Genomic DNA, 26,083 nt, shown 5'->3' with positions numbered 1-26,083 from the left:
CATTCCCATCACCGTTTGGCTGTTGCCCTTGGCACATTCCTCAGCGCCTCCTTTCCCCTGATTTGTCCATGGCTGTCACTTTGTCATCAGTTTTCAGTGCCTCCGTGCCAGGGCTACCTGGGAGAGGAAGGAGTGGTTAGGGAGGGCAGATCCTCACATCCCGAATATTCCCTGCTCCAGCCCGGCCCAGGGAGCAGAGCCTCCCCAGCCAGCTCCAGCTGCTCATCATCACATGAAATCCACACACACACCTCCGCAAAACAACAAAACAATCCCATCAATTCCTACAAACCCATGTGGAAGAGGAGTTACCTACTTGTAAGGCTGGCCAGTATCTGAGCTTAAACCTGGAAGAAATAAAGTTGCTGTTAATGGCCTTGAGCAGACACAAAAGGTTATCTGGACAGAGCAGTGAAGTCACCAGCTGGATGGGACAGCCATGGGTGTCAGGTCTGACACTCCGCCCTTGGATGGGCAGAAGTGGTCTGGAACTGTCTGAAACCTCCTCAATACCCCCAGGATGAGTTTTCTCCCTTACAGCTCAAACTTGCCCCCTCCACAGCCCACAGAGGAAAAGCTGGGCAGAACCCTCGGTAGGACAGGGATGCTGAGGCACCTTTGGATGCTCCCCAGTAGCAGCAGCACCTGGAGGGCAAGTGCAGCTGGAACATCGCTGGGAGAGCCCCAGGGACCTATCCCCAGGAGATGCCGGGCTACCTACCGAGCTGCTGCCGGATGGAGTTGTGCCAGTGGAGGTTGAGCAGGTCAGGGTAGATTTCAGGAAGCTGCTTGATCGCCAGGAGCTTCAGCATGCGGTAGGTGCAGCTCTTCAGCTCCAGGTCCCTCAGGTGCCTCTCCTCCGAGAGGGTGGTGGGACGCAGCTCCACCTTGTGCTTCTGCAGCACTTGGTCCACTAAGCTCCCAGGCAGCCTTGGGAAGAGCTTCTCCTTCACCACATGGATGGGGATGAAGGTGGCTCCTGCCCGGATGACGTGGAGGAAAGGGCAAGCGGACATGAAGGTCTTCAGCTGGGAGAGCAGGTCGGTGAGGAGCCTGCCCACGTCATGATAAGCCAGCCAGATCTCCTTGCCGTTGCTGGGCTTCTGAGGAATGGGAGCCTTGGAGCCATTCTTGGGGCTGGGCAGGGATTTGGGCATCACTCCCAGCTCTTCTGCCAGCTCAGCTTTCTTCAGCCACTCCTGCAGGAGCTCCGGGGAGGAGCGGGACACTGAGCCTGAAATGGTGTCACAGAGCAAGGTGTGCAGGGAGGTGAAGGACTGCCCCGAGGGGGTCTGTGAGGGAAGAACACCAACCTTCTGGACCACCAACACCTTCTCCTCCACCGAAGTGGAGGGGGAATTGGAAACCAGGATCTGGGGAGGGTTTGGGGCCAGGATGATGTTGAGCTGGGGGCCAGACTGTGGGAACAGGGGGGTGAGGGATGGAGAGAAGGCTGTGTGAGCTGGTGTGGGGGTGCTGCTGCAGGGGCTGGGCTGGGGGGGCTTTTGAGCTTCCATCCTGCTGGGTGGGCTCAGTGCTGGGTGGGCTCAGTGCTGGGTGGGAGGGAGGGAGGGCAGCAGCTTGTATTTCTGGAACATGAAGTTGGCTGAGCTCTGGAAGCTGCTCTTGTCCCCAAGAGTCCGCCTCAGGCACCCGGCACTGTGCACCCTCTCCTGACCCCACCTTCCCTCCTGTAGCCTCTTTCTCCTCCTTATCCTCTCGGTCCAGTGTCCCCTCTGCAAAGCCAGGGGGTCTCTGGGTGTCCCCAGCTTCCACCAGTCTCTTCTTGAAGCTAAGGTCCAGCACCATTTCCTTAGGGGGTGGCTCCTCAGTGCCCACCCTGTCAGGGCTGCCCTCCTGAGACTCCAGCTCTTGGGTCTCAGCCTTTGGCTTTTTAGGGATGCTCCCATAACAACTTTCCTCTTGGCTCTGCTCTGCATCACTGCCTGACCTCAGGCTGGACACCACTGAGACGTCTCTGACAGCAGCAGGCTCCTGGCTGCCACCCGTGTTTTGGGGTGAGGAGTCCTCCCACTGATGGTTCCTGCAGAACAGAATGGGGTCTGTGACCTTGGCCCTCTCCAGATACTCCTGGTAGGGTGCCAGGCTGAAGACGTTGTGGATCACAGGCACTGGTGGGGAGGATGACAAAGCCTTGGTGTCCCTCAGCTCTTCCAGCCCTTTGACGGGGGTCACGGACAGAGAAGGGCGGATGAGCTCCTTGGCTGGATCCTTAACTTTGCAGGCATTTCCTTCCCCTGGTCCCCCATGGGGGGTGTCCTGAGGGGCCGGGCTGCTGTTTCTCCTCCCTGGGTACAGGGGTGTGACAGCTACTGCTGGTCTAAAGCTACAGAGATAATTGGGCCCAACAGACCCTTACTCGACCAGCCCAGCTCATCAGAAGGTAGAAGTAAACAAGTCCCCAAGTGTACTAATGATAGATTGGAGTTAAGTTCAAACAGGGGACCTCACTCAATCACTTGGAATCATGGATGTCCTCCTACCATTGGCCAGTCAGCTGGAGTTAAAATCTTCAGTCAATCTCGTTTGTATGAGCGGCAGATTTGAAGCCCCTATAAAAAGACCTTTCAGAAAAGAAACCTTGGCTGTTGCTGGAGGAGCATGGAGTGTGCTTGTCGCATTCCTGTCTCCAACGCCCCAGACATTCGGTGCCTGTCTGAGGATAACAAGCTGCCGTGGTATTGCAGAGTGATGGAGGAACAGAGGTTGCTGCCAGCCAGTTGGGTGGTCTGTGGGAATCTGCAGGCAGTGGAAGGAGCTGCTGGCAGTAGAGAAAGCCGTGGGCAGCAGAGGCCTTGTCTTAGATTGCAATGCAAAATATCACCAAAAGCATTCTATGGTATTCTATTACCATCTGTTAAAACCAGGTGGGGCAGTGTTCTTTATCTCTTCCATGACCCGCCCTCCCTCCGGGGAGATATCTTCTGTTAATGGGCCATTGAGTGTCACTGCATGGCTGAAAAAATTACATCATCCCATTGTGAGAAGCTCCACCCAGGGGAAGGAGCCAAGCATTCCTACCTGGATACAATCTGAGACTTTTCAACACTACAGGCAGCCTTTTCCACTGGATTCCCAGAGGAAGACCAGACCCGTCTACTTCACCACTTGATCTTCAGAGGAAAACTACACCCTTCTAAAGGATCACTGCTTCAACAGAACCACACCTGTCACTTGAGGAAGACTGCAGCCACCACTTAGTCGGACTGCAAACAACACCCTGACCCCAGGGTGTCAAGTCAAATTCTGACTATGTCAGTGTTTTTTTTTTTTTTTGTGCTACTGCATTTTACTTTAATTTTCCTATTAAATTGTAGGGATTTTTAAAATATATAAATAACAGTGAAGAACTGTTATTTCTATTCTCATATCTTTGCCTGAGGGCCCCTTAAATTCTAAACTGTAACAATTTGGAGGGAGGGGTTTACATTTTCCATTTCAAGGGAGGCTCCTGCCTTCATTAGCAGACACTTGTCTTTCAAACCAAGACAGAATCAGCCAACAAAGCAATACTATCTGATTCAGCCACAATTTTAGCACGTTAATTAAGTATTTATTTAAGGGTGGATTTTATTTTGGTAATAAATCTATAGCCCTTTTGCAGTCCTCATTTGCACTATCCCATGCCAATTTTCAATTAAGTGATTTCTTGCATCATTATTCATTACTTGCTTTTCCATGGCAGCAGTAAGAGTCGGTCCAAAGATCCCTCATCTGCCTCATGAGCACCATCAAGAATGCAGATTGAAGCCCCCCCTAAGGACTGAGACCCTTACAATTCTAACACAGGGGCACTGGCCTGACTGAAGCGGGATGTCTGCCAAGTGCTACCTGCAAATGTGCTCGCTTTCCCATGGGAACCAGTCCTGAAACAATGGGTCCTGCTCACTGCTGGGACTGGTTTGTCCTGTTCGGAACTGGACTGTCTGTACGTGTTCTCAATGGACTTATTCTCCACTGTCCTGTACCTGTTCCCTCCACATACCTTCCTGTTCCCCCGCCCTGGCAGAAGACTACAAAAGACCCCTGAGTTTACCAAAGAGTTTGAGATTCTCCCTGATGTGACAAGACAGACCTATTGGCTGGCTGGACAATGAGGATTTTGTGTCTCTGTTGGTAGCTCTTACCCCGTCCCACCTCTTTCTCTCTCTCTCTCTATCTCGCTATCCTTTATCTCCTTTCTAATCCTTCTATCACATTTGCTGTGGGCACTCAATAAAAGGTGCATTTGTTTTGATTAATACTAAAATCCCTTGCTGTGTGTCTTTTGCACTCTGAGATTGGTAAAACAAACCATCACAACCCCTGCTTGTACTAGCAGATTGTGACAGCATTTCGTGTCCTCTCTATGAATTGCACATATGGTTCCTTGGGGCCCTGTTTGATCATGGAATACCTCTGGGTTGGTGCTGACATGTCTGCAACCTTCAGCAGGGCTTGTATCCCTAAGTGTTTTGCCTGTACTAATATTCAAGGATGTAGGCGTGCCTGTAACTGAAGATTGTCAACAGGGGGCAGTCCCATAAGCTGAGAAACCCCAGCCCCAAAGGGTGGATCTTGCTGCGGTACCATTAAATTGCACTGCCCTTGATCCTCTGCATATCGCTGCCAGGTGGACTCAAACATCATCCATTGAACTGAGGGACAAAGCAGCTTCACTGTCTGTTTAATATCTGAAGGTTTCATCTCATTGGCAGTAAGAAACACTAACATCCTTGCTACTACCAGAGACCACAGTGTGTGTTTGGTGGCTGTCTGGCACAGTTCAGAGAGGACCTGTCATTTAGGGAAACATCCGTGTCAGGTGTCAGCACCAATCATCCCACCAGTAGGCTGTGAGCCACGCGATGGCAGTGGGGGCATGGGCACAGATATCTTTTCTGCACCTTTAAGATCTCCATCCGCAATGGCAGTCGGCTTTATCTGCCTCCAGAAGCTGACCAGATCATAGGCAGAGATGGTGACCGATACCGGCAGTGTGGCAGAAGCGTTCTCTCATGGGTCAGCAAGAGTATGAGAGTTTGGTTTCCCTCCGTTAGGATGTTGTGAGCTTAATAATGAAAAGTGACCCTTGGACTTCTGGAGCCCTGGCTGTGTATGTGGCAGGGTACCATGTCCCGTGGTCCTGGGCACCAGCAACCTCCCACCAGCGCTTCGGCACTGGGTGCCACTTCACTTCTGGGCTCTGCTCGCGCCGTTGGTGGGTTTGCCGAGCGGTGTCTGGGCTGCAGCCGCAGGCAGGGGTGTGCCGAGTGCGTTACCGGCGATATGGAGCGCGGAGCACAGCGATGGCTCCAGTGCCACGACGCGGGCGGGCTTGCGTGCAGCACAAACGTGTCTGTTGCCGGTGGCAGAGAAAAGTCTGATGGCATGGCAGGACAGTGCCACAGGAACAGGGCGCTCTGGTAACAGCCGCTCTCCGGTCGGTTTCTTCCCCCTCCTTTCTGCCTGCACTCCTGAAGTGGCACTCACTCCTCTGCCAGATTCTCCCCGCTCTCCATCCTTACGGGATGATCCGCTGGGCAGTCCCCACAGCACATCAGCTGCGGCTTTTGAGCTTTGCTTGGCTTTTATCTGTTTTAAACTGTGCAATACCAAACACCAGGTTGTTTAAAGGTGTCCTAGGTTATAATATTGGGGTTTATTCCATTACTACCTGGAGCTGCAATTCCTTTTTCTTCCCTTATCTCGTGACTCAGAGATAAGTCCCTCCAGGAGGACCTATTCTTTTAGCCACATGACTGATAAGATCACAGCATTCTATTGTGAGATGCCACACCCAGAGGGAAAGAGCCAAATGATGTCCCTCCAGGAGGACCCATTCTTTTAGCCACTTAACTGATAAGATCACAGCATTCTATTGTGAGATGCTCCGCCCAGAGGGAGGAGCCAAACGATGCCATCAAGGATATAAGCGGGGTTGTGCAGACAGCAAGCAGATCCTCTCTTCCAAGAGGAACAGCTGAGATATTCTCTTCACTGGACCTCCAGAGGGAAACTACATCAGTCTACAGGACCACTGCTTGGACAGAACCATATCTGCTACCACTGCCCTAGCCAGCAAGTGTCAGGTTGTATCTCAAACTCTGTCAGTTGTTCTTCTTTTGTGCTATTCTATATATTTAGTTCTTTGTTCCCTTTTTCCTAGTAAATTGTATTTCTGGCTTAGAGCTTCTAACTGGTTTTGCTCTTCAAACCAGGACACTTATTCTCTCTCTTTTCCAGGAAGGCCAACTCAGCTCTCCTGTGGGGACACTGATACCAACCTATAAATGGCCTCAAAACGGTACTCACAGCCTGCAGACCCTGTGATTCTCAAGAAGCTGCCTCGTCTGGAGCCTGCCACCGGCTTCCTGCCCTGGCAAATCCCAGGCACCTGCAGCCCTGTGCCCCACCCTGGCTCTGAAAGTCATTTCAGCTACATGGGCTCCTACTTTGCCTGCCCACTGCAGAGCCCCAAGGGCCCCGAGCAGCCCCCAGCTGGCTGGAGCCCCACGCCCGCCTACCTGCACTATGGCCATGGTGCCCTGAGCCAGCCCGTGCCAGCTGAGGGACCACTGCAGAACTTCCTGCTGTGCCCACCAGAGAGCCTTGACACCAGGCTGCACCCCCTGGACAGCCAGAAGAGCAAGGACAGCCTGATAAGGCAGGAGAAGCTGATGGCCAGAAAGAAGCTGAACAGTCCCAGGCGCCCCTTGGCAGTGAAGAATCCGGTGGTGGTGAAGAAGGCAGTTCCTCTAGCAGTCCCCAAGCCAGTGTACGGTGCCCCCGCCTCCTTCTTGGCTCCCAGGATGGCTCTGCTACTCGGGAAACAAGCAGAGAGCCTGCAGCAGCGACCAGGGAAGGTAAACTGGGCCCTGACCCCTGCCACCCACCCTCTGCACCCCAGTGAGCCCCACAGGAGCGATCCCTGCACTAACCACAGCCTCCTGCTGCCCCCCACCAGCCTGGCCCTGCCTTCCAGGGAGCAGCTGAGCTCCCCCGCTGCCTTACCCCACTACTGTGTCACCTTTGATAAGCACGGGCCACCCCCCAGCACCCCGTTCCTGGAAGCAAGTTATCCTTCTGCCCAGAGTCAGAAGAAGATGCCAGAGGTCCCCTGGCCCAAGCTCCAGCTGCCTGACAGCAGCCCAGTGATGCAGGAGAGGTCAGCAATGTGCTACCCACCCCACCCATACCTGCTATCACCCCACAGAGCTGGCCCCCTCTACCACCCCCCAGCTCCCACTGCGGGGGAGCCCAGTGCCCTACCCAGCTGTGGCTATGTGGCAAGCAGGGAGCCCTTTCCCAGCACCTACCTCAAGCCCCAAGATCCCAGCAGTTATTTTCCCAGCCCCTTGGAGCCCCATGTGCCAAGGACAGTGGGTGCCAGGCTGGGGGCGGCGCTGAGGGATGCTGAGCCAGGCAGGGATGCCGAGCTGCCCAGGAACACCGGGTACCCAGGGTTTGCCATCAGCCTGGGCGATGCATCCACGTTCCACGCCTCCTTTCCCGGCACGGAGCCGGGCTGTGAGCAGCACGGGGCAGACAGTCCGCAGTGGCGAGCAGCACCGAGGCACAGCAGCGCTTTCGAGCCTGTCTGCACCCCAGAGAGGCTTTCTGGGGGCTCCGGTGGGCTGGCTGAGACATTTCCCGAGAGAGGAGGGAGCTGGGAGAAACCCAGGCAAAGGGAGGAGGAGCAACTGTACCAAGGGAGGAGAAACAGCAGCCCGGCCCCTCAGGACACCCCCCATGGGGGACCAGGGGAAGGAAATGCCTGCAAGGTCAAGGATGCAGCCAAGGAGCTCATCCGCCCTTCTCTGTCCGTGACCCCCGTCAAAGGGCTGGAAGAGCTGAGGAACACCAAGGATTTGTCATCCTCCCCACCAGTGCCTGTGATCCACAACGTCTTCAGCCTGGCACCCTACCAGGAGTATCTGGAAAGGGCCAAGGTCACAGACCCCATTCTGTTCTGCAGGAACCGTCAGTGGGAGGACTCCTCACCCCAAAACACGGGTGGCAGCCAGGAGCCTGCTGCTGTCAGAGACGTCTCAGTGGTGTCCAGCCTGAGGTCAGGCAGTGATGCAGAGCAGAGCCAAGAGGAAAGTTGTTATGGGAGCATCCCTAAAAAGCCAAAGGCTGAGACCCAAGAGCTGGAGTCTCAGGAGGGCTGCCCTGACAGGGTGGGCACTGAGGAGCCACTCCCTAAGGAAATGGTGCTGGACCTTAGCTTCAAGAAGAGACTGGTGGAAGCTGGGGACACCCAGAGACCCCCTGGCTTTGTGGAGGGGACACTGGACCGAGAGGATAAGGAGGAGAAAGAGGCTGCGGAAGGTAAGGTGGGGTCGGGAGAGGGTGCACAGCCCCCGGGTGCACAGGCGGACTCTGGGGACAAGAGCAGCTTCCAGAGCTCAGCCAACTTCATGTTCCAGAAATACAAACTGCTACCCTCCCTCCCACCCAGCACTGAGCCCACCCAGCAGGATGGAAGCTCTCAAGCCCCCCAGCCCAGCCCCTGCAGCAGCACCCCCACACCAGCTCACTCAGCCTTCCCTCCATCCCTCACCCCCCTGTTCCCACAGTCTGGCCCCCAGCTCAACATCATCCTGGCCCCAAATCCTCCCCAGATCCTGGTTTCCAATGCCCCCTCCACTTCGGTGGAGGAGAAGGTGTTGGTGGTCCAGAAGGTTGGTGTTCTCCCCTCACGGACCCCCCCGGGGCAGTACTTCACCTCCCTGCACACCTTGCTCTGTGACACCATTTCAGGCTCAGTGTCCCGCTCCTCCCCGGAGCTCCTGCAGGAGTGGCTGAAGAAAGCTGAGCTGGCAGAAGAGCTGGGAGAGATGCCCAAATCCCTGCCCAGCCCCAAGAACGGCTCCAAGGCTCCCAGTCCTCAGAAGCCCAGCAACGGCAAGGAGATCTGGCTGGCTTATCATGGCGTGGCCAGGCTCCTCACTGACCTGCTCTCCCAGCTGAAGACCTTCATGTCTGCTTGCCCTTTCCCCCACGTCGTCCGGGCGGGAGCCATCTTCATCCCCATCCGTGTGGTGAAGGAGAAGCTCTTCCCAATGCTGCCTGGGAGCTTAGTGGACCAAGTGCTGCAGAAGCACAAGGTGGAGCTGCGTCCCACCACCCTCTCGGAGGAGAGGCACTTGAGAGACCTGGAGCTGAAGAGCTGCACCTACCGCATGCTGAAGCTCCTGGCGATCAAGCGGCTTCCTGAAATCTACCCTGACCTGCTCAACCTCCACTGGCACAACTCCATCCGGCAGCAGCTCGGTAGGTAGCCCGGCATCTCCTGGGGATGTGTCCCTGGGGCTCTCCCAGCGATGTTCCAGCTGCGCTTGCCCTCCAGGTGCTGCTGCTGCTGGGGAGCATCCAAAGGTGCCTCAGCATCCCTGTCCTACCGAGGGTTCTGCCCAGCTTTTCCTCTGTGGGCTGTGGAGGGGGCAAGTTTGAGCTGGAAGGGAGAAAACTCATCCTGGGGGTATTGAGGAGGTTTCAGACAGTTCCAGACCACTTCTGCCCATCCAAGGGCACAGTGTCAGACCTGACACCCATGGCTGTCCCATCCAGCTGGTGACTTCACTGCTCTGTCCAGATAACCTTTTGTGTCTGCTCAAGGCCATTAACAGCAACTTTATTTCTTCCAGGTTTAAGCTCAGATACTGGCCAGCCTTACAAGTAGGTAACTCCTCTACCACGTGGGTTTGTAGGAATTGATGGGATTGTTTTGTTGTTTTGCGGAGGTGTGTGTGTGGATTTCATGTGATGATGAGCAGCTGGAGCTGGCTGGGGAGCCTCTGCTCCCTGGGCTGGGCTGGAGCAGGGAATATTCGGGATGTGAGGATCTGCCCACCCTAACCACTCCTTCCTCTCCCAGGTAGCCCTGGCACGGAGGCACTGAAAACTGATGGCAAAGTGACAGCCATGGACAAATCAGGGGAAAGGAGGCGCTGAGGAATGTGCCAAGGGCAACAGCCAAACGGTGATGGGAATGGGAAGGTCCTGAGTCCCCAGAGCCATGGATGCTGAGACCACCAGCAGCCCTGCAGGCAGGTGCTCAGCTCCCACCTGCATCCGGCTCCTCTGGGATGCTGATACCTTGCTAGGGACCCTCTGGGGATGCTGCTCAGGTGGAGGACAGCTCAGCGGTGCTCCAGGGACACACAGAGGGATGCTGCTGGAAAGTTATCCAGGCCCGCACATGGGCTCGAGCCCCTCACAGCAGCTGGAGCTGCTTTTCTTTGAGTGGATCATCTTCCAGTGTATGCCCTGCCTTCATCCATGACTGCCCTGGTGAGCTGAGTGGGAATGGCTGGAGTTCCAGAGGAGCTGGTGCAAGAGGAGCATGGAAATGGCCACAGCACCGTCCCCAGCCTTGGAAAAAGGGACTGCAGGGATGACATCCCACCTCCTCCTCTCTGAATGCCCCCTCCTGCTTTATCCACGCCATTCCCAATAACCATCCCCTTCCTCTGGCATTTTCACCTTTATAGTGCCACAAAGACCTGGCACAGCAGCAAGGGCAAGGGAATGATGACTTCCATAGTCTCAAACTGAGTTTTTTGTTATCATAAATGAAGACATTTTACAAATGTTCTGGATTTACCTTTATAAGGAGCTGCTGCCTTCAGGTCATGTGTTTTGTGTTATTTTTTTTTTAAATGCTGTATTTTATATGTGTCTTTTTATTTAAACTGAAAAGCTGCAAGATTTAAAGACTCTTAAAGAAAAGAAAACCAAATCGCTTTGCATCCCAGATCGCCTCCCAAAGGAGAACATGGGAGATGCACGTTTAGGGACCACCTTGGTGCCAGACCTTGGAAGGAGGGATCCTTTCATCCCAAAGGGTTATGGGCATGCCAGGAGGGATGTTGGCATCCCAGGACTAAGGGACAGCCCCTCGCCCTGGGGGCTGCAGCAGGGTACACAGCAGAGGCCTTAAAAACTCATTGCTCAGGTGTTCTTCAAGCTGCTGCAGGACATGGAGGAACAAAACAAGGGTTACTCAAGTTTCATTTCACTACAGGGGATATTTATTTTGAACTAAGAAGATGGGGTGGGGGGGATGGGTAGCAATGACCCTACCCAGACTGTACTTATTTTAGCCAAAAGGTGTGTGTCCTACTGGGGGTCTTCTGGGGGTGCCCTCCTGTTTTATTGTGGGGATGGGGTGGCTGTGGATGGGATGGGTAAGGGGTATGCTGCTCTTCTCCTCACTCCCCCCCACCACTCCATGCCTGTGCACAGCCATTCAGAAAGCAATGTTTGTAAATAATGTTGGTTTTGTACATATATATGGTTCCAGGAAAAAAAGTTCCTTCCCTTTATTTAATTTCTTTGTAAGAATATGAAGAGCTGCCTCACCTGGTTTAAAAGAGTTTGGCTTGTTTCCAGACATGCCCTGCTTCTGTTTCTGTGTCCCAGTGTGGGCATAACGGGATCTCCCAGGGGTTGGAGGGTCCCCAAATCCTGATGCACTTGCCCTCTTCTGCCTGCAACAAGCCAGGAGCGCTGTGCCCAGCCCCTCTGTCCCATCACTGTAGGCTGGATCCAGTGTCCAGGATGCCACCACAGGAGCACATCCCAGGCTCCACCAACTCCCCAGGTGACAGCCTGGGAAGAGGGTGCTGGTGGGAGTCTGAACATCAGAAACTGGGCAGGAGAGTCTGGGGTGCTCAGGGATGCAGCCTGGGCTGAGCCAGTGGGGGCCCCTGAGTCCCTCCACATCGTGAGCCCTGTGGAGTTGTGTTTTTATATGTTTTATCATATTTGTATTATGTATAAGTTCGTTCCATGTACTTCCCACGCTCTGTAACGACCCCCCGGGTCTTCCCATCTCTCCCCGTGGTTTGTTGTCCCCGAGAAATTTCAAAGTCACTGTGTTTACCCCAGATGCCTGTCTGTCACTCAGCATCCCTTCCCCCCATCTGGAATCTTTTACCCAGGACGCCGAGCGATAGGCAGACGACCTGGGACCCTCCACCTGTCCGCCCCCCCTTGGATGTACCCCTGCACCGCACTGCCCCCTGACCCCCCGTGGCGTTACCCCATTGGCTGCCCCAGTTTCCCCCGTCCCGTACTTAATCCACGGGCGCGGCACGCCTGCGGCTTTTCTCCTGGCAGGCACCTGCGCGTTGTCGCCGCCCCGCCCGAGCAGCCGCCGCTTCTCTCGGCCGGCTCTGGCGCGCGCCGCTCCGCCCCACCTGCTCGGCAGCGCGGCACAGACAAACACCGGCGCGGCAAGCCGTGGCCCCTTCGGTTATTGCTTTCCCCGTTGGGCTGCAATAAAACAGAATTCTTCCCGCCAGGAGAAAAGACCCTCTTCTTTTATTTGCCGTGGGACCCGCCGCTTGCTCTCAGACCCACGCAGCCCTGCCCGAAGCCCGCGAGGGCTCAGCGGGTGGAACGGAAGCTGCCTGCGCTCCCCTTTCCCCTTGGAGCTAGCTGGGATAAGCGGGGGGAAAGAGAGCATACCGCAGTTGTGGCACCCAAACGTGAGGCTTGAGAGTTTCAAGCACACGGACGGAGGACCACCAAGCCCTGAGAGACTGATGGATTTAACCTCGTGGACGTTACAACACCTTCCACAAGCTCAGGTTTCGTTTTAGCGAGCCCTGCGTTTCTGGAAGGATTGGACTGGCAGCTCCGGTTTTCACCGCCGGAGTTCGGTCCACTCACAGTGAAAACTTCGCAGCTGGACTTTTCGTTTCCCCTTCGGACTTCGCTGGACCCGTGGTAAGTTACAGGGGTCCCCCAGGGCTGGGCACACCTTGCTCCTTTTGAGGTGGGTTTCTCTTTCTCTCACAAGGGGGTGATAAGATCCCACATTTTGTTCTCCCGCGGCAGGGAGCGTGTAAGGACCGTTACCCAGCGTCTGAAACGGGTCTTCTATTTTCTCTTTTTATTTTACCAGTTGTGAAGTTTAAAATCTACAGGATGGGTGCTAAATTGTCAGTGTCGCAGCAGAGAATTTATGTTCAAATTCTAGGAATTTTAGTTGGGGGAGGAAAAAGATTTTAAAAGTCTGGTGTTAAATGCTTCACCCGGTGGCTTCTGCAGTCTTTCCAGGACATATCGCAGGCAAATTTATACCAAATTCAATTCTGGGACCGAGTTGGAAGGCAAATCGTCCAAAAAGAGGACCCCTCCCTCTCAATTTTCATCCATCTGGCAATCCAAATGAGAAATATTGTCAAAAATAACAGCGAAGGGAAGCCAGAGACACGCAAAGGTGAACGCAGCCCCCCAAGCCCCCTCCCCTCTTCCTCTCTTCCTAGCTCGAGGATTCCCAGACGGGCATCCCGGCAGCTGCCGCAGGCAGACTCTGGCCTCTTTGTTCACCTCCGGGTTCCCTCGCAGGGCAGTGCTGGCATCGCCCTGCACTCTTCCCATCCCCAAAGCCCCTCTCTTTGTTCAGCCCTGCCCCATAGTAGTAAAGTTGTACGTTTTAAGACCCCCAAATCCCTCTCCACAACCTTCCCCAGACCTTTCCCAAAATTATTCCCTTCCCTCCCCCAGGGCACAAGATAGAGGGGACCACATGGCATCCCCCTCCCCCCGTGTTTTGTCTCCCAACAACCCCTTTCGCCCTACGGCCAACCCATTCCACCCCCGTGACTTCTCCACCCACTCCTCCTCTCCACCCCCTTCAGGCACCTCCCCTAATGAATCATTCAGCAGTCCTCCCTTTGACCCCACCCCTAGGGGTGATGTAACGCCAGCCACACCCCCTAGCCCTGGTCCTGCCTCCGCCCTCGGTTCCCACAACCCGCCCTCTGGTTCCCACGCCTCGGTTTCCGAGGTGGGGGGGGAGGGGGAAAGCCGCGACCTGGAAACCCCGCTTGCCTTTTCTGCTGCACTGGTCACCTATACACCGCGGCAGAGGGGCAGACCCCTCGCACAGTGGACTCCAATACCACAGTCGGTAATCAGGGATGTCTGCAAAGCCCAAAAGGAGTTTGGCCAGGAAAGTGAATACTTTAGGGGGCTGTTAAAAGCCACACTTTCCTCCAACGAGTACGTCCCCGCTGACATGCGCGCTCTCTTTTCGTGCTTGATTACTCAAGCTGAGTTTTTGGTATGGGAGTCCGCATGGAGGCGGGAAGTACGAGATGTATTACCCCACCTTTGGGCCAATGGCGAGACCTCCTTCGACACCGATGGGGGCATGTTGTCCATTGATCATCTGTGCGGGATGGGGGATTGGGACGTGGCAGCAACGCAGGCCGAAAAGATCCCAAGGGGGGCACTGTCAGCAAGTGCCAAGGTGGCACAAAAAGCATTTTTTAAGTTAAGACCCAGTGGTCCTGTTGTTAACTGTTTCTCTCTTAAGCAGGAGACACAGGAATCTTTCGTTAGTTTTATAGACAGGTTGTGCAGGGCAGCTGAAGCACAGGTTCCAGAGGAGGGATTGAGGCAAGGCATGGTGAAGCAAATTGCACTGCAGAATGCCAATGAAGCCTGCCAACAGGCAATCCTGAGCCTTCCCCTCGACCCAGAGCCAACACTCCAAGACATGCTGGACATGTGCGCGCGAAAGGTCACCTTGCCATCAAAGGATCTTCAGGGGACGCCCCGAACGTCGTCAAGGAGGGTCTCCGTCGCCGAAGCCCACACGCCATCCATGACCCCAGCTCCTGTGCACCGCTTCTCAGGGCCACCCCCCAAAGGTTACCTCCCGGGAAAACCCTGCAACCTCTGCAATAAGAGAGGACACTGGGCATCTCATTACCCTCTCAAAGAGGACTTCTTATGTTTTAAAAACCAACAGCAAGGGCAAGGTGCCTCCAACCCAGGGGGACAATCAAAAGACTAATTTCCCAGTGCAGTCCCTCCCTGCGTGAGGACATAAATTTGGTGGGAAGCATAACATCAGGGGGCAGGAGGGACAACACATTAGCATACCCACCTGAGGACAAGAACTCTAATACCAGACATGACATTACTGGATTGGACAATAGGGGAACTAGAGCTGGTGAACCAGCCTGCGTGGGGGGAGTCGGGAATTTCATCTCACAGGCATGGCTTGGTCGGGACCCCGACCATCCCAGGCCTATCCTTAACACCCAGTCCAACTTCTCTCCATACAGGTTGGCCCTGACCGAACCTCTGCTACTCAAGGATAGCAATTGGCATTTTGTCACGGTAGACACACAGGACCCAGGGACCTGTAGGAGACTCCACAGTAAGTACATCGTCCTTGGGGACACAAAATACATGCCACTCGAGATCACTATTGCATTCAACTTAACATCTGCAAACCCCAAACACCTGGTGCTGTGGCTGCACTGTGCTCACCCGCCAGTCTTCCTTCCCAAAGGGCAAATCATCGCCCAAGCAATACCTGTATCTGGGCCTCCCGTCTACCAAGAAGATCTATGGATGAAGACTGCTGAGAAAATCTACGAGGTGTGTCAGGCCCAGGTACTTGGGAAGGAAAGACCCAAAATCCCATGGTACATGTGGAAAGGCGGTGAGCACAAGTGGCTTAACGGCCTCTTGGACACCGGGGCAGATGTCACGGTCATTCCCTCATGGGATTGCCCATCACGTTGGGAGTTGCAAGATGTGGCTGGACAAATTCAAGGTGTAGGAGGGGCACAGTTGGCAAAGCAATCAAAAAACATCGTTAAATTTCAGGGACCAAACGGACAATCAGCTTACCTACGTCCGTTTGTTTTAGATTACACGGAGCCCCTGTGGGGAAGGGACCTGATGGCCCAGTGGGGGGTCACATTAAACATTCCAAACCCTCAGGTTTTTCGGGCAGCGGTCACTGAGGAGCGTCCTACCCAAAAGTTGAATTGGCTTTCTGATGTTCCGATCTGGGTAGAGCAGTTGCCGCTCAATAAACAAAAATTAAAAGCGTTCCAAAAGCTCGTGGCAGAGCAACTTGCCAAGGGGCATATCCAAGAAACAACATCTCCTTAGTATTGCCCCGTCTTTGTCCTGAAAAAACCTGGCAAAGACGAATGGCAGCTCCTTCACGACCTCCGTGCCATCAACAATGTGATTGAAAATATGGGTCCCCTCCAACCAGGGATGCCGTCCCCCACGATGTTGCCAAAAGATTGGGAATTGGCTGTTATTGACATAAAAAATTGCTTCTTCCACATTCCCCTACACCCTGAAGACGTGCCGCGTTTTGCCTTCTCAGTTCCCTCCACCAACTGAGAAGCCCCAGTTGAGTGCTACCATTGGCGAGTGTTGCCTCAGGGCCTCAAATGCTCACCCACCATCTGCCAGCGGTACGTAGCTTCATTGCTGACCCCCGTCCAAGCAGCCACCGAGGGCGTGATCATCCAGCACTATATGGATGATATCTTAATTTGTGCTCCCAACAGCGATCTCCTTACACACGCGCTTAACCTGACAACCGATGCGTTGATTGCTGCAGGGTTTGAGCTGCAAGAGGACAAAATTCAAAAGATGCCACCCTGGAAGTACCTGGGTTTGGAAATTAACAAGCGGACCATTGTTCCGCAAAAATTGGCCATCTGTCATGGTTTGACACTGGCACAATGCCAGCGCCCCATGAAAATACAACTTACCAATCAAATGCTGTGAAATGTGATCAAGAACAGAGCAAAGCAGGCCAAACTTAATAACAAAGGAAAAAACTTTATTACACTACTACTACTACTACTATAAAAGGAAAAGAAAGGAAAGAAAAAAAAACACACAAAATTTGAAATGAAAACCTTCCAAAACATTTCTCCTCCCTCCACCCAACTCCACCAAACCCCAGCGAGACCCATGTGGATCCTTAATCAAGGTTTCACCCTTCAATATAATCAATACTGAGTCCATCGGGGAAGAGAGGAGTCCCCCCTTGCACCATAGACCCCCGGGAAACACAGCTGCCACCTCTTGTGTTTCCAATGTCACACGTGGCACTGCCCAGACCCACCGGCCAGTGTGACATTCTCCTCTCCATGTCACAGTGCTCTCACCACCGTGCATGGACAGAGACTGCTTATAGGGCCCCTTTAAGGATGCTTTGCCAAGGACCACCAGGAACAACTGTCCAGTATCACAATTTGGGACTAGAGTCCCCCCCATTTTCCCCTGGGGCCGAGGGTCCAAAAGACAGAGATCGCCTTCTCTTCCTCTCTGAAGATGGAGGGCATCCTCACACCCTCCTCAGCTCTCTCTCTGTCCACTCCAAAACTGGTAGCTGCTGAAGAAGGTCTCTTGGCTCACCAATGCATCCCCCTAAAATGCAGTCCCTCTTGAAAGAAAGAGTGGTTCAGTCTATGGTAAACAAGCAGAGTCCAGCCAAAAGCCACTCTATCATCTTCCCCCAACCTTCTTCTCTGAACATCTGAGGTTTCAGGCTGTCTCTCTTCCTCTCTTTTTCAAACCAAGGAGGAGAAAATTTCACAAAGCTTTCATTTCTCAGGAAGGGTTAAAAGTCCCAACTCCCAAGGATGGCTCGCTGCCCAGGCTCCAGCTCCCACAGCCCGGCTGGGCACCTTGCGGCCCCCCCGCTCTTCTCCTTCCCTGCGGCGAACTGCCGATAAAACCACCGCTGTCTCTTTTTCTCTCTTGGGAGAGAGAGAGACTCTGGGGGGAACGGAGACATCCCAGATTTCTCCACCCTTCCATCTGCAGGGGGCCAGGTCTGGTCCCAGCCCCTCCACCCTTAGGCCTACCTCCACAGGCCGCATGGCTCCCCTCCCACACCCAGCCCGGGCTGGGCAGGGGAGAGGTCCGTACCATGCGGTGACCGGAACCAAAGAAGGACGAGTCCTCCTGGGAATTCCGCTTTTAACCCCTCTGTGTTCTCAGAGGCGTGTCCACCTTCAATTGGTCACCCCAAGTGTCAGTATCTAAACCTGACCCCTGACAGGATGGACCTCTTCCTTCAAAAAAAAAAAATTCTCTTCCCGTGTCAAACCATGACACCATCAAAAATAAAATTCGGACCCTAGCTGACATCCAGCAGCTGTGTGGTTCTTTGAACTGGGTGAGGCCATGGTTAGATATTACAAACAGAGACCTAGCCCCTCTTTTTGATTTACTGAAAGCGGGGGAAGAGCCGAGTTCTCCGAGGGAACTCACCCCAGAGGCCCAGGCTGCTTTGAATAAGGTCCAGGAGACAATGTCTGCCAGACAGGCCCACCGGTACGATCCAGACCTGCCCTTTAAATTCATCATATTGGGCAGACAGCCACACCTCCATGGTGTGATATTTCAATGGACGGACACCCTACGGAAGGGCAAGGACCAGGGCCGAAGGGATACACTCTCCATCATAGAATGGGTCTTCCTAAGTCACCATCAGTCCAAGAGAATGACAAGACCACAAGAGTTAGTAGCAGAACTGATCCGCAAAGCAAGAGCGCGGATCCGGGAGTTAGCTGGATGTGACTTTGAATGCATTCACATTCCAATCAAACTGGAATCGGGCCAATTCACCAAGGCCATGCTGGAACACCTTTTACAGGAGAATGAATCTCTTCAGTTCTCTCTAGACAGCTACACAGGCAAAATTTCAGTTTTGAGACCGGCCCACAAAATTTTCGAATCAGAAATTCAATTTGCATTATCCATCAAACAAATTCAGAGCAAAAAGCCACTCCAGGCCTTAACAGTTTTTACAGACGCGTCCAGAAGTTCTCACAAGTCTGTAGTGACTTGGAAAGATCCTCAGACTCAGCAGTGGGAGACAAATATTGTTGAGATGGAAGGCTCCCCTCAAATAGCAGAGTTGGCCGCTGTCGTTAGAGCTTTTGAGCGGTTGTCTGAACCTTTCAATTTGGTAACTGATTCGGCGTATGTAGCTGGTGTAGTGTCTAGAGCGCAGGATGGTGTCCTGTAGGGTGTGTCCAACGAGGCCCTGCACAAGTTGCTCTCAAAACTGATTAAGTTAGTCTCCCACCGAGAGCAACCCTTTTATGTGATGCATATCAGGTCACATACCAACCTGCCAGGGTTCTTGGCTGAGGGCAATCGGCGTGCCGACTCTCTCGCTGCAGCCCCGGCACAGATAGCGCTGCTCCCAGATAAGTTCCAGCAAGCTAAGATCAGCCACCAATTCTACCACCAGAATGCGCCCGGTCTGGTCCGGCAATTCCACCTCATCCGTGACCAGGCCAGAGCCATTGTAGCCACCTGCCTGTCCTGTAAATCGCTCCCCTTACCATCAGTGAGCGCAGGGGCTAACCCTAGGGGTCTAAAGTCCTGCGAAGTGTGGCAGATGGACGTTACTCACATCCATTCCTTTGGGAGGATGAAGTATGTCCATGTCTCCATGGACACTTTCTCTGGGGCAGTCTTTGCTTCTGCCCACACAGGGGAGAAAGCCAAAGACATCGAAAAACATTTAATACAGGCTTTCTCTATGCTGGGCGTCCCAAAATTAATAAAAACGGACAATGCCCCATGGTACACGTCCAAGGAGTTTGCCAGCTTCCTGCAGCAATGGGGAATAGAGCATAAAACCGGCATCTCATATTCCCCGACTGGCCAAGCCGTGGTGGAGCAGACTCACCAGAGTCTTAAGCGTATGCTAAAACAACAAACACTAACTATGAAGGTTGAGTCCCCACAAGTTTGACTCGCACGAGCCCTCTTCACATTGAATTTCTTGAATTGTTCTTTCGAAATCCGCAACCCGCCAATCACCAGGCACTTTGGCAACTACAAGGAGAACAAGGTCAGGGAGAAACCGCCAGTGCTCATTAAAGATCCTGAGACCTGGCAGCTGGAAGGACCCCATGAGTTAGTAACCTGGGGACAGGGATACGCTTGCGTGTCCACGCCCTCAGGCCTGAGATGGGTCCCATCCAAATTTGTCCGGCCATATGTACCTAAACACCAGACCAACAAGAAAGAAGATCCTCAGGTGAGGCATGCAGCCCTCCGACGACGGAGAAAGTCTCCCCCTTTCCTTTCCAGTTTAACACTTTCCCTCTAAGAGCCTTCCCTTTCCCCATCCAATTCCCTAGACTCGCTCTTCCCTTTTGATTTAGATCTCCCCTCCCTAGAGTGCTAATTTACGTTTCAGTTGTTTTTCAGACATTCACCTTGCCCAAGACCCAACCCACAATGTCAGCGTCAATGAGCTTCATCCCTCTCGCAAGTGACTGGCTGAGGTCGCTTTTGAAGGATGGGGTCTCACGGGTTGGATCCAATCCATTTTGGAAACTGGACTTGTGTTGCTGTTAGCACTCATTGTTCTTAGTATTAGTTTTAGTGTTGTTAAAAATTCAAATTTAAAAGCCATCAACTCCACCATTCATATCAACCACGCCGTCCTCGCTGCCCCATCAGAGCTGACACCGCTCAATGCCAAACATCCAGAAAAGAACCAAAAAGAACACCCAGAGGACATCTGGTTCGACGATGGGGAGCAGGACTGCGAATCCCCCGTTTAAGTTATTTTCCGTTCTTTTCTTTTTAAACTAAAAAGAGGGAGATGTAGATTTGTGCTTTTTATGCTTATTACATTTGTATTAGGTATCGGTTTGTTCCATGTACCCCCGGTCCTGTAACGGTTCAGCCTGGGTTTTCCCGTCTTTCCCCGCGGGTCCGTTGTCCCCAAAAATGCGGAGTCACCTTGTTTACCCCAGATGCCTGTCTGTCACTCAGCGTCCCTTCCCCCCCACCTAGAATCTTCCACCCGGGACGCCGGGTGATAGGCAGAGGACCTGGGACCCTTCCCCTGTCCGTCCTTCATTGGATGTACCCCCGTATCCCACTACCCTCAAACCCCCTGTGGCTTTACCCCATTGGCTGCTCCGGTTTTCCCCGTTCCGTATTTAGTTCATTCGATTGGCGCGCTCCACTCTTTCTCCTGGCTGCCTCCAGCGCGCTCCACCCACTCGCGCCGCTCCAGCAAACGCAGGCGCGGCACGTCTGGTTCCCTTCGAATTATTATTTTCCCCGTTGGATTACAATAAAACAGAATTCGCCCCCTGGAGAAAGACTCTCTTCATTAAATCGCCGTGGGGTCACTGACTGCTCTCCGAACTCCGACAGCGCTGCCCAAAGCCTGCGAGGTTAAGTGGGAAGCGCTGGAAATCTGCCCGCGCCCCTTCTCCCCAGGGCTAGCGGGGCAAGGGAAAGGCAGAAGGGAGAAGAGCGCATCGGCACTGGAACAAACCAGGCCAGCTGAATTGGATTTGTGTTACCTTGTCCAGTTACAGACTAGCTGTACTGTGACAATTCCTCCTTTCCTTCTTATTACAATTGCAAAGTGTTCTCTGTTATCCTACCTGCAAGGGCCCTTTGCAGCCAGGGTGACAGAAGGCAGCAGGGCTCTAATTTGAAGGAGGCCTTTTACCTAATTTGACAAGCGTAGAACCCCTCAGCCAGAGATGTGTCTCATGGACCCCTGGAGTTGTAGCACTCACGTCCAGGAGCTCTTAGGCAAGATCACAATCCTTCAGGCTAACAGGCCACAGGTTAACTACTTAGAGTTACAACTTACCACTTAAAAATGAAACCACTTAACCTTTAGGGCCATTAGAGAATACCCAACTTCTAGAAAACCAATTTGTAAACACAAAACCAATTTGTAAACAGAAAAGCATTTTGTAAACACATAGAGTCCTGAAATGAGCCATAGCTTCAATCGTCCCAAATGTCCGTGAGGGAGGTGAACAAGTTGTCTCCATCGCTGTTCTGCACATGGCTCCACCACGTCTCTTGAGGAGCTATTGGAGAATGCAGCTTGTGGCCCCAGGCAGGAGAGATGTGGATATTCTCAGTTCAGTCAGAGAGAAAAAGAGAAAGATTTCTGCCAGGCTAAGCCTGGGAAACTGTCCAGGAGGAATGTAAAAAATCTATTTTCTTGCTTTCCATTCATATTGTTTATCAATATGTTGTGCCACACTGATCTAAGTCCAGTGTACCAATCGTGTGAAAGGTTTTCACTTTGAGACCAATGATATTTCACCTTAGGAATACTGGTTATAAAAGAGGAACTCTACTTGTTAATAAAGTTCCTTCTGTGCCTTCTGACGATGGAGTCTCTTCATTCCTGTCCCTGCCTCAACAGCACCAGAGGGACACATGTGGCAGGTACCCAATGTGTTCCTGTGTCTGTTGAAACACACGCATGTCCCCGCCCTTACAGGTGATGAGATCCCACGCGCCTCCCCCGCTATTGGTGAGAAGGTCTCGCACCATTACCTTGGGTTCGATCATTGCCAGATTGTAGTGATAGAAAGTGATTTAAAATGACTGGGTTCTGCGACTTTTCTAATACTCTCAAATGATTTAGTGTATAGATAGCTTTAGCTACTCCACCCTGTGGGGATTCACCACGCATTCCTCCCTTTTGTTTTTCAAGTTTCCATTCTCAAGTTCCATGTGCTCTTTTCACTATGGCTTGTCCTGTGCTGGTTTGGGAATACCAGTGTGGTGTGACATACTCCAGAGCTGTAGGAAGTGTCTTGTTTTCTGTGAAGTGCAAACAGGACCATTGTCTGTTTTGATGGACAGGGGAAGGGGATACCTAAAGCAGCAGAGGCTGAATGCCAATGTGTGATGGCATCCTGACCCCTTTCGCCTGTGTGTGCTGTAGCCCATATTGCTGATGAAAAAGTATTAATGGGTAAATGTACATCTTTTAGACATCCAAATTCAGGGATGTGTGTGATATCACTTTGCCAGACTTGCAAAGCATGTAGTCCACGAGGGTTCATCCCCATCTGCAGTGGTGCAATGTGGCCTTGGCAGTCAGTGCAGGTGCTAACAATGTTATGAGCCTCTGTGCCTGACAGCTGGGATTGCCCTTGTAAGGCCAGAACACCTTGGTGGAAGAAATCAGGTGATGCCTTTGCTTGTGCTGGCATGTCTGGCTGTGGTGCTGTCCAAGCAGAGCCAGCTAGCCGGTCTGCTCGAGTACTGCAATCTGTGATGAAATATGGTAAATTTGTTGTGACTTCTGAGGTGTAACATGTAATAGGGCAAGTTCTGGCCAGGATGGTATGGCGCAGGGTTTTTAGGGAGTCAGATAGTTTTGCACTGTCGATTTCCTCTAGTAGTGCTGGATCTAATCTCTGTGTGATATCAGCACCATAGGCAGAGTCAGTCACGGCATTTAGAGGAATGTGGGGAAAACTTTGGAAAGCCATAGCTACAGCACGCCGCTCTAACTGCAGTGATCCATTTTCATGACCCTCCAACATTTGCCACTCGCCTTCCTCTTTCCATGTCACAAGGGCTTTTCCTATTTTCCCAGAGCCGTCAGTAAACACTGTAGCACCTTTTAAGGGTGTTCAGCTATTTAGAGGTTTTAGAGGTAATGCGTTTTTTTCCACTTAATTTCAGCAATCTATGGCTTGGTACATGGTAAGTGATTTGTCCAGAAAAAATTTGCCAGGCACTTTGCAAAGCTATGGATTAGCAAAACACCATTCAAACTAACAATATAGAAAAGTTGTATTTAACATTTTTAGACTGCAATGCAAGGTGTCACCAAAAGCATGTATTCTGTCACTATCTGTTAAAACCAGGCGGGGCAGTGTTCCTTATCTCTTCCATGACCCATCCTCATTCCGGGGAGATATCTTCTGTTAATGGGCCATTGAGTGTCACTGCATGACTGATAAGATTACATCATCCAATTGTGAGATGCGACCCCACTTTACCTTCTGCAGCCTCTTTCTCCTCCTTATCCTCTCGGTCCCGTGTCCCCTCCGCAAAGCCAGGGGGTCTCTGGGTGTCCCCAGCTTCCACCAGTCTCTTCTTGAAGCTAAGGTCCAGCACCATTTCCTTAGGGGGTGGCTCCTCAGTGCCCACCCTGTCAGGGCTGCCCTCCTGAGACTCCAGCTCTTGGGCCTCAGCCTTTGGCTTTTTAGGGATGCTCCCATAACAACTTTCCTCTTGGCTCTGCTCTGCATCACTGCCTGACCTCAGGCTGGACACCACTGAGACATCTCTGACAGCAGCAGGCTCCTGGCTGCCACCTGTGTTTTGGGGTGAGGAGTCCTCCCACAGATGCTTCCTGCAGAACAGAATGAGGTCTGTGACCTTGGCCCTCTCCAGATACTCCTGGCAGGGTGCCAGGCTGAAGACGTTGTGGATCACAGGCACTGGTGGGGAGGATGACAAAGCCTTGGTGTCCCTCAGCTCTTCCAGCCCTTTGACAGGGGTCACGGACAGAGAAGGGCGGATGAGATCCTTGGCTGCATCCTTGACCTTGCAGGCATTTCCTTCCCCTGGTCCCCCATGGGGGGTGTCCTGAGGGTCCGGGCTGCTGTTTCTCCTCCCTTGGTACAGTTGCTCCTCCTCCCTTTGCCTGGGTTTCTCCCAGCTCCCTCCTCTCTCGGGAAATGTCTCAGCCAGCCCACCGGAGCCCCCAGAAAGCCTCTCTGGGGTGCAGACAGGCTGGAAAGCGCTGCTGTGCCTCGGTGCTGCTCGCCACTGCGGACTGTCTGCCCCGTGCTGCTCACAGCCCGGCTCCGTGCCGGGAAAGGAGGCGTGGAACGTGGATGCATCGCCCAGGCTGATGGCAAACCCTGGGTACCCGGTGTTCCTGGGCAGCTCGGCATCCCTGGCTGGCTCAGCATCCCTCAGCGCCGCCCCCAGCCTGGCACCCACTGTCCTTGGCACATGGGGCTCCAAGGGGCTGGGAAAATAACTGCTGGGATCTTGGGGCTTGAGGTAGGTGCCAGGAAAGGGCTCCCTGCTTGCCACATAGCCACAGCTGGGTAGGGCACTGGGCTCCCCCACAGTGGGAGCTGGGCGGTGGTAGAGGGGGCCAGCTCTGTGGGGTGAGAGCAGGTATGGGTGGGGTGGGTAGCACATTGCTGACATCTCCTGCATCACTGAGCTGCTGTCAGGCAGCTGGAGCTTGGGCCAGGGGACCTCTGGCATCTTCTTCTGACTCTGGGCAGAAGGATAACTTGCTTCCAGGAACGGGGTGCTGGGGGGTGGCCCGTGCTTATCAAAGGTGACACAGTAGTGGGGTAAGGCAGTGGGGGAGCTCAGCTGCTCCCTGGAAGGCAGGGCCAGGCTGGAGGGGGGCAGCAGGAGGCTGTGGTTGGTGCAGGGATCGCTCCTGTGGGGTTTGCTGGGGTGCAAAGGGTGGGTGGCCGGGGGCAGGGCCAAATTTACCTTCCCTAGTCGCTGCTGCAGGCTCTCTGCTTGTTTCCTGAGTAGCAGAGCCATCCTGGGAGCCAAGAAGGAGGTGGGGGCACCGTACACTGGCTTGGGGACTGCTAGAGGAACTGCCTTCTTCACCACCACCGGATTCTTCACTGCCAAGGGGCACCTGGGACTGTTCAGCTTCTTTCTGGCCATCAGCTTCTCCTGCCTTATCAGGCTGTCGTTGCTCTTCCAGCTGTCCAGGCGGTGCAGCCTGGTGTCAAGGCTCTCTGGTGGGCACAGCAGGAAGTTCTGCAGTGGCCCCTCAGCTGGCACGGGCTGGCTCAGGGCACCATGGCCATAGTGCAGGTAGGCGGGCGTGGGGCTCCAGCCAGCTGGGGGCTGCTCGGGGCCCTTGGGGCTCTGCAGTGGGCAGGCAAAGTAGGAGCCCGTGTAGCTGAAATGACTTTCAGAGCCAGGGTGGGGCACCGGGCTGCAGGTGCCTGGGATTTGCCAGGGCAGGAAGCCGGTGGCAGGCTCCAGACGAGGCAGCTTCTTGAGTATCACAGGGTCTGCAGGCTGTGAGTACCGTTTTGAGGCCATTTATAGGTTGGTGTCGGTGTCCCCACAGGAGAGCTGAGTTGGCCTTCCTGGAAAAGAGAGAGAGTAAGTGTCCTGGTTTGAAGAGCAAAACTAGTGAGAGGCTCTAAGCCAGAAATACAATTTACTAGGAAAAAGGGAAAGAAGAACTAAATATATAGAATAGCACAAAAGAAGAACAATTGACAGAGTTTGAGATACAACCTGACACTTGCTGGCTAGAGCAGTGGTAGCAGATATGGTTCTGTCCAAGCAGTGGTCCTGTAGACTGACGTAGTTTCCCTCTGGAGGTCCAGTGAAGAGAATGTCTCAGCTGTTCCTCTTGGAAGAGAGGATCTGCTTGCTGTCTGCACAACCCCGCTTATATCCTTGATGGCATCGTTTGGCTCCTCCCTCTGGGCGGGGCATCTCGCAATAGAATGCTGTGATCTTATCA

General features: G+C 53.3%; 2 protein-coding genes across 2 annotated transcripts; one reads left to right on the top strand and one right to left on the bottom strand.

The window, feature by feature from the left end:
• Positions 1 to 647: 647 nt before the first annotated feature.
• Positions 648 to 26,083, bottom strand: LOC140684808 (uncharacterized). The gene is made up of 3 exons (XM_072934012.1): positions 23,610 to 26,083; positions 1,684 to 2,309; positions 648 to 1,418 (listed from the first exon to the last, which is right to left on the bottom strand). Exons 1-3 carry the CDS (start codon positions 25,648 to 25,650, stop codon positions 714 to 716), a joined length of 3,372 nt encoding a protein of 1,123 aa, XP_072790113.1. The 5' UTR covers positions 25,651 to 26,083; the 3' UTR covers positions 648 to 713.
• Positions 5,520 to 10,636, top strand: LOC140684794 (uncharacterized protein C15orf39 homolog). The gene is made up of 2 exons (XM_072933993.1): positions 5,520 to 9,279; positions 9,654 to 10,636. The coding sequence occupies exons 1-2, from the start codon at positions 6,294 to 6,296 to the stop codon at positions 9,686 to 9,688; spliced, it is 3,021 nt and encodes a 1,006-aa protein (XP_072790094.1). The 5' UTR covers positions 5,520 to 6,293; the 3' UTR covers positions 9,689 to 10,636.

This window comes from Taeniopygia guttata, chromosome 10, assembly GCF_048771995.1.
Source record: "Taeniopygia guttata chromosome 10, bTaeGut7.mat, whole genome shotgun sequence".
Lineage (NCBI taxonomy): Eukaryota > Metazoa > Chordata > Aves > Passeriformes > Estrildidae > Taeniopygia > Taeniopygia guttata.
The sequence above is the reverse complement of the archived record's forward strand: the minus strand, read 5'-3'. Positions and strand labels throughout refer to the sequence as shown.

What these genes read in the sequence shown, in the direction of transcription:
- LOC140684794 (XM_072933993.1), top strand. Translation starts at nt 6,294, where the DNA reads ATGGCCTCAAAACGGTACTCACAGCCTGCAGACCCTGTGATTCTCAAG. An exon ending in CTCCATCCGGCAGCAGCTCG is followed by an intron (nt 9,280 to 9,653) that starts GTAGGTAGCCCG and finishes TATTTCTTCCAG; the next exon opens with GTTTAAGCTCAGATACTGGC.
- LOC140684808 (XM_072934012.1), bottom strand. Translation starts at nt 25,650, where the DNA reads ATGGCCTCAAAACGGTACTCACAGCCTGCAGACCCTGTGATACTCAAG. An exon ending in GGAGAAAGAGGCTGCAGAAG is followed by an intron (nt 2,310 to 23,609) that starts GTAAAGTGGGGT and finishes CCCTGTACCCAG; the next exon opens with GGAGGAGAAACAGCAGCCCG. An exon ending in AAGAGGCTACAGGAGGGAAG is followed by an intron (nt 1,419 to 1,683) that starts GTGGGGTCAGGA and finishes CTGTTCCCACAG; the next exon opens with TCTGGCCCCCAGCTCAACAT.